Source organism: Pteropus vampyrus, unplaced genomic scaffold (assembly GCF_000151845.1).
Source record: "Pteropus vampyrus isolate Shadow unplaced genomic scaffold, Pvam_2.0 Scaffold8, whole genome shotgun sequence".
Taxonomy (NCBI): domain Eukaryota; kingdom Metazoa; phylum Chordata; class Mammalia; order Chiroptera; family Pteropodidae; genus Pteropus; species Pteropus vampyrus.
Genome location: NW_011888789.1, coordinates 13,887,789 through 13,901,064, shown reverse-complemented (window position 1 = coordinate 13,901,064; position 13,276 = coordinate 13,887,789). Strand labels below are relative to the sequence as shown.

Sequence of the window (13,276 nt, the reverse complement as noted above, 5' to 3'; positions counted from 1 at the left end):
AACAAATATGAAAACAAAAAATGTAATAATTAGTATTCGATTATAAAATAAGTATGTGCAAGACAGATAGAAGACCCTAAGGCCAGTCCTCACTTCTGCAGGTCTGTAGAGGGGTCAGGAGTATCTCCACCTCAAGAAGTTATGACTAAACTGAGCCATGCAAACAGATTCTGGAAAGACTGGATTAGACAAGAAGTAATGAAGGAGGGCATTTCAGGCATGAGAAAGGCTCGAAGATAAAAATCCATACGAATAGGCTTAAATTATATTAATGTATTTTTTACCTAACAATTGGGAGGGTGTGAACCCAAGAGAAGACTCTATTTCCTTGATTATAATATTATCTTTTTATTTTCTGTCTGCCTTCTCTAATTCTACTGGCCCCAATCTCCTCGATAACAGGGAACAGAGTCATTTACCTAACACATTTAATAGGTTTTTAAAAAATGTGTTGAATGAATGAATGCAACAAATCCATTAATCATTATCTATTTTAAGGGCAATTCTTTGCCCTGGAAACTAGTTTTGAGTACACCTCATATAATGATACCATCCCCACTCTCTGGGTTTCCAGCTTTTCTGTAGAAATGTCTACATGTTAGATCTTCAGTGAGAGAAGGACTGGTTCTTGAGGCCAAGCTTGGCTGGCAGTCTCATGAGAAGTGCAGAAGGGCTGCAGAGATTGTAAATATGTGTAGATTATGGGTTAAGCTTTGGCTTATGATCTTGTGCCCAATTTTAAGAAAAATTACATACCTTGCTATATATAATCATAAGTAGGTATAAAATGGGTCATTCAAGCATCCACTTTCTCCCTGGTAATCTTCCTTTTTTTTTTCTTCTTTTTTTTTTTTTTTTTAATGTATCACCAATATCTTCTAACACATAGTGGCAAGGTACCAGTTAGGTCTTTCATCCCTCCTGAGCTATTCACTCCTGATTTACTGGCATCAAACCCTTGAATAACTCCCGATTGTCATTTCCTGATATTCTTGGACTCTGTCTTCTCCATGGGTTTTCGTAGGCTTGTTTGGAGAGGTGGGTGAGGGGAAGCCAACTGCCCCCTTTACTGCCTGGTCTAGTCAGTCTCCACAGTATACCACACAAGGGTGTAAAGGTGTTTATGAATTTTTTTCTTTTTTTTAATGAGGGGAAAACTCAAAATATCTTAACTTTAAATCTTCAACAATGGCATACTCAGTGAATGCAGCCTCAGTGCTACCCAGTTGTCCTGCCCTAAGGTTAATCCCTTACCAGGAGAGGACCTTTAGGAGAGCTCCTCTTTTCTCCATAGGATCCATTTTCTCTCACTGATGCTATTCCTTAACCCCTAGCAGTACATTTCCTTACATCTCACTCATTAACTGTAATAAACCAGTGGGGGAGGGGGGCATGCTAAGATTTAATATTCTAAAGTTAAGATAATATATTGCAGTAGGTGGGGCTTTGTAACTCCAAATCATGCAGAATCCCTTTTGAGGTCTCTCTTTTCTCCTCCCCCCTGAACTACAGGCCGGCTTCCTGGAAATACAAGCGCGCGCGCGCGCACACACACACACACACACACACACACACACACACACACACATCCTCCCAAGGACTAACACTAATTATCAGAAAAATTACAGACTAATGCCTTAAGGGGAAAGAGTTAGTTTTCTACTGCCACATAATTTGCAAGGCAATATTCTCTCCAGCAGTCTGGATGTATTATTATGTGGAAAAATATACAGTGTAATTCCCTTTCTCCATCCAATCCCCACCCTCATTTTTCTCCCCATGCCATTTTAAATTTCACTCAGCTTGCTGGGAATAAGAGAAGGTTTTATTGTGGGGACAGAGCCTCATCCAGGGCTTTCTCTTTAACAAAGAGATGCTTTGCTATTGCTGTTCCATTAAGGAGCAGATTAACTCCTTATCTGAGAGTCTACTTTACCCTCAATTTCTAACTAAGCAGGAGGGGAGCCAATGGATTAATCTTTCCCTTGCATAATATAGGTAATTGATGATCTGCATGCACAATAGCCTGGTCACATGTTCTGACAAATTATTTATTTATTTTTCCTGAATCATGATTCATTTTCATCAAGTCTTACAAAAGGAATTAAAAATCAAGCTGGATTTAAGTATTTTGTGCAGCATTGAACTAACCACCTTCCTGAAGAAAAGAAAAATTACCAAATTTTCTCCTAGAAAATTCAGCCAGCATGGTCATCATAGCTCTATGGTACATATTCGAGTTAATTATGAAAAATGTTCAATTCCTTAAATAAATCTTAAAAAAAAATTTTGAGCACATTGCCATGTAGCCTGGTGAGGCTAAAATTGGTCAAAGGCAGAACTAAATGTCAAAATATAATTTCTGCTAAATAATTCAGGCCATTTGAACTCTGATATTTTACCTACTTTAATGAGTATAACGGGTGCAATTAGAGACTGTTTTCCAGACACAATGTGTTCTCGCCTAATTACGAGCCCCATTTTTCTTCAGGTAACTCATATCTGCATATTTATCCTGTATTCCCAGTGCCTGGCAGTAGCAGTGCTAAATAAATATGGGTTGAAGTCAGTAACTAAGTTTTCATGATAATTATCGTGAGGAAAAAAAGAGATTGCAGAACGAAAACTAGACATTTCAATGAAAAAGTTTGTGGTCAATTTCATTTTCAATAGAATGGAATGAGAAACAAGAAATCTTAGGGCTTTGGGTTCTCTCTAATGTTATTTTTTTCTTTCTCCCTGGCAGGGAAGTGATGCCGATATGGTGGACAAGAACAAATGCTGCACACTCTGTAATATGTCTTTTACCTCAGCGGTGGTGGCTGACTCACATTATCAAGGCAAAATCCATGCCAAAAGGTTAAAACTGTTGCTAGGAGAGAAAACTCCACTAAAGGCCACAGGTATGTGTGTGAACAGCAATCTCAAGGAGACACAGAAGTTCAAGCAAGCGTGCCTGTCCTGTTAATCCTGCTCCCGCTTCAGAGGCGGCTGCCAGATAGAAGACTAATGGTAGACGTCCTTCCAAACCTAAAGGGAGGGGCAGGTAGCCCAGCAGACCTTACTGTCATAGACCATTAAATCCAATACAGGTGCTCATTCTCAGCCTGGCTCCTTCCGATCAGTAACTGGGCAGCTTACATCTTCTGAAAGGCTGTTTACATCCCGCACGATGTTGTCTGCCATAATTATTATAGATTATGTAAGATATCTATTATACAAAGAACACTGTTCTTCCCTAGCTTCAGTCTGTAATCAGTATGGGTAATGGAGAGTATATTGTGTATATTGGGTACGTTCTCTACCTAGGCCTGTGTAATGCAGGGTATCATTCTATTCTTTTCTTGGTGAGGGTGGGGAGGAGGAAAACTGTAGTTTTTAAAAAACACTTTTGTTTGCAGACAACTGAGTCATTTTTTAAGCAAATTTTCTATTTAGAATAAGAAAATATATGGTGTTTAAAATATTAATCTTGAGCCCTTATTTTTAGATGTTAAATATTATGATAAAGTTAATAATTCATTAGGATGGATTTGTTTATTTGTCCGTCTGTTTATTTATGTAACATTGGGTAATAACATTATATAAGTCTCAGGTATAGACCACCGAAAGTCTAGTTTCCATCCATCACCATACATTTGACCTCTTTTACCCATTTCACCCACCCACCTCCACTCTCTCTCCCCTCTTGTAAACAACAATCTGTTGCCTGCATCTATGAGTCTTTTTGTTTTGTTTGTTCTTTTGTTTCTTTTTTTTTGATTTTATATTCCACATATGAGTAAACTCATATGGCTTTGTTCTTTTTTATATGACTTATTTCACTTAGCATCCAAGGTCCATCTATATTGTCGCAAATGGCAATATTTCATTTTTTTATGAGATGACATTCCTGTCATTTTCATAGAAGATCCTATGATTCAACCTATTAATTTTCACAATAAAAAACTTAAAAATTGATAACATTTGACCTTCTAATTGCTTACTGAAAAAATTCTTCAGAAGTTTATCAAATCATAAAACTCAAAATACAGTTCTAATTTAATCAAGATAAGCTACTTGGACAAGTTTTACATTGTAGTGAAGATGTTACTAGACTAGGTTATAATCCCAAGAATTTGGGGGTGTATTTCAAGATGTCTGCTCTTTCAATGCAATTAAAATTTAGCGGTTCATTTTATCTTGCTGTCTAATGAATCGTGCATAAATCGTGGGTGTAATTCTTTTTAAATGGTATTTTGGAAATTGGAGAATGTCTAAAACAATACTTGGCTTTTATCCTCAGCAGTGTTTTTCTTAAGAAAAAGATCTTTTACCTAGAAAATAGCAAGCAATCTTTACACTATATTTTTCTACTTCGATTAAAGAATGTTATTTTTTGCAAAGGTGACTGTGACATTCAGATATAGGATGGGCTTGTGAAACACATGAAATATGGTGTCAAGCTCAATTTCTTGGGGGCATATTCTGTATTAGCAGCCCACTTGGTTGAAACTCCTGATTCTTGCTTTTTAAAAGGTTGGATACTCACCTTGCAACCTATTCCTCTTCAAATCTCCTAAAAAGATACCTCAAAGAAACAGTCACTGGAAAATTTGTACCTGTTTTCCATGAATGAACAACTTTTGTTCTCTCTGCCTAAGCAGAGGATTGCTGTTCAATTTAATTTTGGAAGTAGTGATGGAAGGAAACTGTACCATTGTTTATCATGTTACTTAGCAAATGGAATGTTATTTTTGTAAAAAAATCACCACATGGCAAAAATAGTTTTTGTGACTTTAACTACACCTTCAAGATAACCAATCACCAGTTTGTTTTCCTGAATTCAAATATCCTCAGAGCTATAAACATAACTTGGGTATAATTTGTTAGTTACCATCAATATTCCAAAGGCAAAATCAAAAGCACTTAAACTGAAATATTTACTTAGTAACTTTGTCTCAGTGTTCACAGAGCTGGCCCAGTCCTCACTGTGACAGAAATCAGGTTGTGGGGTAGGCAAGAAGAAAATAGGGGAGAGATGGGGGAAAGTAGCACTAATAACTTGTATTTTGGCTGGGAGAAACAGATTCTGGTTGTCTTGTGCCGGCATCCCCCTTTCTCATCTAGCTCAGGATTCCAGGCTGCATATCACTCTTCTGCAGCATATCTACTCCTTCATTCTCCTCTAAAGCTGCATTGAGCAGAAAGAATATTGAAAAGTGGCAATACCAGGCAGAATTGGAGGGCCTAGAAAGCTAAATTGGTACCTGAGCTTAGGCTGGTGTCATCTTGGCTCCTGGCAGGGAGTAAAGGAAGCAATATATCCTACTAGAAAGAGGTGAGTAATTAGTTACAAGTATGAGAAGAGGAAAGGCAGGCATAGGGAGATGTGGCACAAGGTAAGAGTTTGAGGGCTTGAGGGCGGAACCTCGCAATGGAGGACCTGGGTATAGAGATCCTGTAGAGCCTCGAGCAGGGTACTGGCATCAAGAAAGTCTGGCAGGTGGCAGCAAGGCCCTGGCTGCAGTCCTGGGATTCTAGGGAAAGGAAAGGCTGTTAAGAGTGTGGCAGGGAACCATTATTTAGGACAAGAGTACTGGGCTGGAAACCAAGCATAAGCAACAAATCAGGAATCTGATTCCTAGACCTAGGATATAGGTGGAGGCTTGGTCTCAGGCACAAATTCAGTTACTTACAATTACAGGATAAGGACCAAGAGACATCAGAAAAGAATACCCAGGCCATGAGATTCCTGAGCTACCAGGTACAGCCCCTTCAGTACCTTGAATAGTGTCAGGATTGCCTGCTATCTTTTCTTGCTGCCCGCAGCCAAGCCCAGCAGAAATTCCTAATGGACTTCACCCTCCAAGCTGTGGCTGCCCTGTGCACATCTAGGAACTGCTCTGCCTAATCAACCAGGTTGGCTTCAAATTACTTCTATAATGAAAACAAAAGGAAAAAAAAGAACGTATAAAACCCAACCAACTGAATCAAGATGCCAGAGAGAAGCAATTCCCCTGCTCAGGTATGCTGCTTAAGCTGCCCCTCCATGAATAATAGGCTCTTGAACTGTAGTGATTTCTGGATAGGAATAATTGAAGCACAATTCATTGCTTCTCCTAGCTATTTCATCTGATGAGGGTGAGCAGTTGGTATCTGTGAATCATTACCTTTCCTCCTACTCAAGATGCACCGTGATCAAGCATCAACTGCAGAATTAGCTGTCGTTTGAGTTGCCTTCTCCAGATGGGTGCGTGTTTACTAGAATTTCTGAAATGTTTGGCAGAGTCACTGGAACAAAAGCCAGTTCCAGTTCTTGGTTAGTGTGTTTCAAAATCTCTGTTCTAGTTTGTGCTTTTCTAGATCCTGCTGTAAGATGAGAGCATGGGGGGAGGTCTATAGACCTGTGTTCTTGCAGGGTCAGCAGACCACAGCATGGAGGTCTTTCCCAGATCAAAGGCTAGACTGAGGTTGCTGTAGTCATGTCATTTGCCACAATATGAGGACATTTAGAGGAGACTCAGAGGAGGACTTAGGCCAGAACAATGAAGGAGATGAAAATCCTCTCATTGGAGGATGAGTAAAGGAAGTGCGGGTTGTTAAGTATGGAATAATGATTACTTGGGGGTAAATCTTTTGGAAGACTCTCATAGGAAAGAAAGATTCATGCTGTGTTTGTGTGTGTGTGTGTGTGTGTGTGTATGTGTGTGTGTGCACACATGCGTATGTGTGCTTGTGTAATTCCCTAATTTTCTCCTCACTCACAACCAGTGAGTGAGGAGAAAATTAGGGAATTACATCTGAGCTCAAGATAAAGAAGAGTTTATTAATATTCAGAGATACTTAAAGGTGAAATGTGTGGCTGTGGGAGCTATTGAAGCAGAGGCTGGCTAACCACTTGGCAGGGCATTTTTTGAGGGGATTCCAGCATAATGACATTAGCCTAGATGACATTTAAATTCCCTAGATTATATGATTGGCCAGGATGATATAAAAGTCTTTCCAACCCTCCGATTTCCAGCCAGAATCTACAGGCTTGACCCACTGACATAATACCTAAATGCTTGACCCACTGACATAATACCTACAGACTTGATCTGCTGATATAATATAGCAGAAAGAATGCTGGCCTTGGAGTCTGGAGACAGGAACTCAGGCCCTAACTCTGCCTAGTTATATAATCTTTGATAGCTCCATTATCCTTTTCAACCTCAGATTTCTCATCTGCCATTTAATTCTAAGAGTAGATGAATTTATCTCACTGACCTTATACAGTGGAAATAATAGATTTTGAAGTACTCTGAAAAGTAGAAGGTGTTGTGTTTTTCCCATGTGAGCATTTGGTAAATAAGTTGATATGGGAGGGCAGCTTGACTCCTTTCCTCTATTAGAGCCTCTGATTTCCTGATTAGCATGGGGCTGTTCAAACGCTACCTTGGGAATAGTACATGGGGACATTGTGTTGTGTCTCCTTGGAGACAAACCTTTCTGGGATGAGTTCTATGAACTGAGACAGGGCCTGGCACTGGAGCTTCCCACTAGAGTGGGTGTGGGGAGTAGGGGCTATGAACTCAGGGGCAGGGGGTGGCCATGGAACCAAGGAGATGAACTGTCTCTGGCATTAAGCAAACCCATCAGGAGGGAGAGACTCAGCCACCAAGCTGGCGGCAGGACCATGGATCTGGGACTGGAGAGGAGGAAAGTAGAGGCAATAGTAAGTCATTCTCAAGACAAACTCAAGATCTCTAGAGGATAAAATAAGGAACAGGACACCAGAATGAGGGCCCAGAAGAGGGTGTAGATCTCAGAAACATGGAAGAAGCTGTTATCAGAGTAGAAACACAAAGTGATAAAAGGTCTGGAAGCTTGATGCCAAACCTCAGAGGTCAGGCTACTGCAATCTTGCTCACTTAAGACTCGGATTGGCCCTAGAGGCCTCTCACAGGGAGCTGACTCTGTGGGAGAAGACGAGCACTTCCCACAGAGTGGAGAAACTGAGTAATCAGATGGAACCCCGAGGCTGTGCACTTTATGACAGCTTCATGTGGGTTCCTGTGCACTACGCTGTGGCTTTGTTCCCAAGTGGTTTACCCAGGTGGCCTATAAGGATATATGTTACATTGCTATAGGCCTGCCTTTGATGGAGCCCCAAAGGTGAGATCACTGTAAGGGACCAAATAGCGGTATCCAAAGATGTCCACATCTTAATCCCCGGAGCCTGTGAATATGTGCTACATGGCAAGGAGGAATTAAGAATGCGTATTGAATTAAGATTTCTGACCTCTAAAATGATAATATAATAAAATTGTGTTATTGTAAGCCACAAAATTTGTGGTAATTTCTTATAGTAGCTATAGGAAATTAAGTAAATACTTGGCCCAGAAAGGTACTCCTTTATGTGTATTTCACAAATTTCACCTTGGGGAACCTCAAATTCAGTTTGGGGGACACTTATGTAACTGTAGTTAAGGACTTGCCTGAAGGTCAGAAGGTCTTATACCTCAAACATAACTTATTACTATACTGTGTGAAAGTTCTGGTGGCTATTTCCTTTAGTATCAAGACACGTTAGTCTTCCTAGCTTGCAGGAGCTGCAGAAGTTAGCTCTTCTATATATCCAACCCTATTTTCTCCGTCTTCTCAACACACATTCTCAGATACTCTGCCAGGCAAGTATCCTGTACCACCAGCCCACTGCCTTTCCCACCGCTATCCTATATCTAAGATGCCCTTCCCTCTTCCAGTCATGGATCTAAACACCTTTCACCTTCCAAGGTCTAGTTCAAGTCTCACCTGGTCTCTGGAGTCTCTCATAGCTACTAGAAATCATAGTTATATAGAGGGGGCTGTGAAGTCAGACATATCTAGGCCCTACTCTTTACTAGCCGAGGACTTCACTTGCCTGAACCACCTTTTCCTAATCTATACAATGGATATAATGCTATTATTTCTATCAAAGGCTTTCCATGGTGATTGTAACAGTTGGTTAATAAATGCAAATTGCTTATCAGAGTACTACATAGAGTTCAATAAATGTTAGCTCTGCCCACTCAGGAAAATAATGAAGGTATTTTTACTTACTTTGCTCTGAACTCTGTACTATGTATTTTTACACTTAAAATATTTTATTGTCTGTTGTACAAGGCTGCTTCCATTGGGTGAGTTTCTTTACCACTTGGTCTCCTCATAGAAGAACTACATCTCTCTACTTCTGTGTTTTGCTACATTTTTGTACACAAGCTTGACTGCCGTGTTCTTATTCCTGACAGAGAGTGACAGAAAAATGTAACCTGGTGTTCAGTCCCTGCTTGAGGACAAGTATGAGTATAGAAATATAGGACAGGGTACAAGGTCACAGAAACCTTGGGGAGAAGAATCAAAGCAGCCACAGAAATCTGCCGAATGGGACATTAATGCGTTGTGACTGGGCAGAGAGGGGAGACAGGTGGGAGCTAATAGGAATGAGCAGGTGACCAGATTTGAGCAGAAGTTAAGCTGGAGGGTGGGAGAAATGGCCTGTGCCCCCTAGAGGCTGGCCCCTGAGGCTTTGTGTGCCAGGGGCTTTAGATGCATGCTAGGAGGGAGCCATTAAAAATGTCAGTGCAAAGGCTTAAGGTGGGGGCAGAAAGTAGCCATGAGACTGGAAGAGAAGAGTAGGGTAAGCGTGAGAGAAAATCAGGAGTTGGGGAAGGAAGCTTAGTCAGGAATCCAAGGGCCATCCACTATGTTAGATGGGAGCAGGGCAGAGCAAACTCAGAGCTGGGTGATTCTGCCAAACCCATTATTGACTCTGTGGCCTCAACTGCCCCATCTTCGTGTAATGCTGTACAGCTCCTAGCTTCTGCCTCTGAGCTCAATAGATGCTTGCCCATTTGTCATTGATGCCTCCAGAAGTGGTGTAGGAAGTCCTATCTGGCTCTAAGTGGAGCTTCTCATTGAGTACAATCTCAACCAGTCTGAGTCCCACCAGCCTTTCAGGCCAAAGCATCCAGCATGGGACCTTTTTGGTAAATGACCATGAACATGCAGCAAAGATGGTATTCTAGGACATAAAATGTCCACTCTAAGTGATAGAAGTAGCTTCTCTATGAAAGTTGAAGTTCTCTCATCTGGTACCTGCCTTAAGAGAGTTCATAACCTGGAAGTTTCCTTTTATTATTTTCGTAGCTCAGTTTCCTCTCAACATATATCTTGTGTCCTAGGAGTATAAAAGTTGATAAGACACCCTTGCCTTTCTCAGGTTTACCAGGTGGTAGAAGGGAACATAAACACCTGAGCACAATAAACAACACACCATGAAGATCTACAAATATAGCAGGATATTGAAGAACATTTCAGATAATTGTATCCAAGAAGAATTTATGAAATGAGTCATTTAAGGAAGGCCTTAATAACTGTACAGCCTATGGAGATTTGTTATGGAGGGTTCTCAGTTTCTCATAGGACTCCTTTATCTAGATTAGGGTTTCTAATCTCAAAAGTATTGACATTTTTGACTGGATAATTCTTAGGTGGGGGTGGGAAGGCTGTCTTATGCACTGTAAGATGTTTAGCAGTATCCCTGGCCTCTACTTATTAGATGCCAGGAAAACCCCACTAGTTGTGATGATAAAAAATGTCTCCAGACGTTGTCAAATGTGGGTGTACAAAGTTGACTGCAGGTGAAAACCAGTGATCTAGATCAGGGCTTAGCAAAATAGAGGCTGAAGAGCAAATCTGACCTGTTGTCACCTGTTTTGTACACCCTGCAAGCCAAAAATTGTTTTTATGTCTTTATATGATTAAAAAATGAAAAGGAATATTTTGTGGCATGGGAAAAACATAAAATTCATATTTCAGTGTCCATAAATAAAATTTTATTGGAACACTGCCACACTCATTTGTTTGTGTTCTGTTATGGCTGCTTTTGTGCGATAATGGCAGAGTCGAATAGTGTGACAGGGACCATAGAGTCCATAAAGCCTAAAGCATTTGCTACGTAGTCCTTTACATAAAAGATTTGCTGATACCTGACTAGATAATGAATGATCCCGAGAAAGAGGCAGCAAGAAGAGAATGATGGTGGTATGGGGGTGAGTATAAAATGAAAACATTTTTTTGGGCCATGCACCTTTGAGAAGTTGGGTAGACACTAGGATGGGGCTTGGTGGATTGATGAGACTGAGAACCCAGGAAAGCTAGAGAGAAGTACTTTGGGGAGGTACCTCAAAAATAGAGAATGAGTGAAACCCAGTGGCTTCTCCTTTTTAAGAATGCAGAAACCCTCCAGAGAAGCTACAAGACTTGAATGATAGCAGATGTATCCACGAAGCCTAAAATTTGAATGTATTTATAAAAACTAAATAGAGGAAATTATAACCAGATTTTGCCATAATATTAATATGCTTATATCTCCTGATTTTTAATTCTTATTTGAAATCTACGATCCAATCTGTATTAGTTTCTTGGGTTGCTGCAATAAATTCTCAGAAACTGGGTTGCTTAAAACAACATAAATTTATTCTCTCACAGTTCTGGAGGCTAGAAGTCTAAGATCAAGGTGTGGGCAGGGCCAGGCTCCTTCTGAAGGTTCTAAGGAAGAATCCTTTCTTGCCTCTTCCTACCTTCTGGTGGCTTCTTTCTTGGTATTCTAGCTTTATCACTTTAATCTCTGCTTCCATTTTCACATGACCCTATATAACTATGTGTTTTCTCCTCTTATAAAGACAACAGTTACTGGATTCAGAGCCCAACCTAATCCAGTATGACTTATCTTAGCTTAACTAATTACATTTGGAAAGACCTAGTCTACAAATAAGTTCTGCGGTTTCAAGTGGACATGAATTTTGGGGGAACATTGTTCTACTCAAGACATAAGCCGCCTTCATTTAACTGATTGCAACTGATAGAGGTCACAGGCCCAGATACTATGCTTGCTGGCTGCTGATTTTTCCCATTTCTTTTTGTGATAAACCCATACAAACAAGATGATTGAAACAAGAATGAGCCTGAGTTCTGACTCAACATCCTAAAAAAAATCCCAAAAGAAGACATCATTTAACTATTCTTAAAAAAAAAATTTTTTTTTTTGAAGAGCATATGAATTATTTAGAAGGAATTCAAAGCACAGGGGAAAAAAAGCTTTAAACTACAGGTATTTACAATTATCTCGCATTAATCAAAGACAAATTTAAGATTACCCATCATCTAAATGGTTAGGTATTATACTCATGATTAACAAGAAAATCTGTTTGTGGCAGAGGCAGTGCTCATCCAAAACCCATTTGCTTTCTACATCCTCAGACTTTCAATTGATTGTGAGAAGACGTAACTAGTATTACTTTAAGACCAGGCTGCAAGATGGAAGAGGGCCATTCAATCTACATTAGACTTTGTAAGAACAAGAAAGACACCTTTATTATGACACTTTGAGGTTGTTTGTTATTGCAAGAGAGGCTAATCTATCCTGGTTGATACATTGTCCCTTAAAGTGACTGTTTCACATATAAGATTTTATGAATATATCTATCATTCTTAGCAAAAGTGGATATTGAGCATGCTGTTTTATATAATTCTCAGGCATCAATGGTAATGGCATCAAATTTAGTAATATCCTTTCTTTCACTTTTGACACTTAAGAGTTTAAAGTTGCTGTAGAGATGTGTTTGTATTAACAGCCTAGAAGATAGAGAGCAGTTTTGAAGTGTGCTCCTGAGGCCTCACAGCATCACCTCTCTGTTGATGTCCGCATATAAAACACTTCTTAGCACGTAATAGTCATTTCATAAATATTTGATGGATGAGTAAAAATTGGAAGCATGCATTAAAATAATAGTCATTTACATATCTATAGCTTTGTTTTCAAATTAAGTTCTCTTAGTTAATTAATTTTTAATTAAATGTATTGGGGTGACATTGTATAGGTTTCAAGTGTACAAATCAATAATGCATCATCTGTATATTGCATCATGTGTTCATCACCCAAAGTCAAATCTCCTTCCATCACCACATATTTGACCCCCTTTACCCTTATCTACCTTTCCCCTCCCCCTTTCCCTCTGGTAACCACTGAACTGTATCTGTGAGTTTTTGTTTGTCTTATTCATTTGTTGCTTTCAGTTTTATATCCCTCGTATAAGTGAAATCATATGGTTCTCAACCCTTTACCTCTGACTTATTTTGCTTAGCGTGATTATCTCGAGATTCATCTATGTTATTTAAATTTCAGTTAAATATGGTGATCAAAGGCAGTGGTTTTCCAATTTTCCAGGAATTGTAGTGGCTGTCCACTTGTTTAATTAAACTTTTTTTTTCT

At 39.6% G+C, this 13,276-nt stretch overlaps 1 protein-coding gene across 1 annotated transcript in view; it reads left to right on the top strand.

Annotated features, from left to right (window-relative positions):
* The window catches only part of ZMAT4 (zinc finger matrin-type 4), a 245,963-nt gene that overhangs the window by 114,604 nt on the left and 118,083 nt on the right, over positions 1 to 13,276 (top strand). The window contains exon 3 of the mRNA XM_011372649.2: positions 2,747 to 2,903. Coding sequence (XP_011370951.1) covers positions 2,747 to 2,903 — 157 coding nt within the window. The remainder of the gene's footprint in view (positions 1 to 2,746; positions 2,904 to 13,276) is intronic.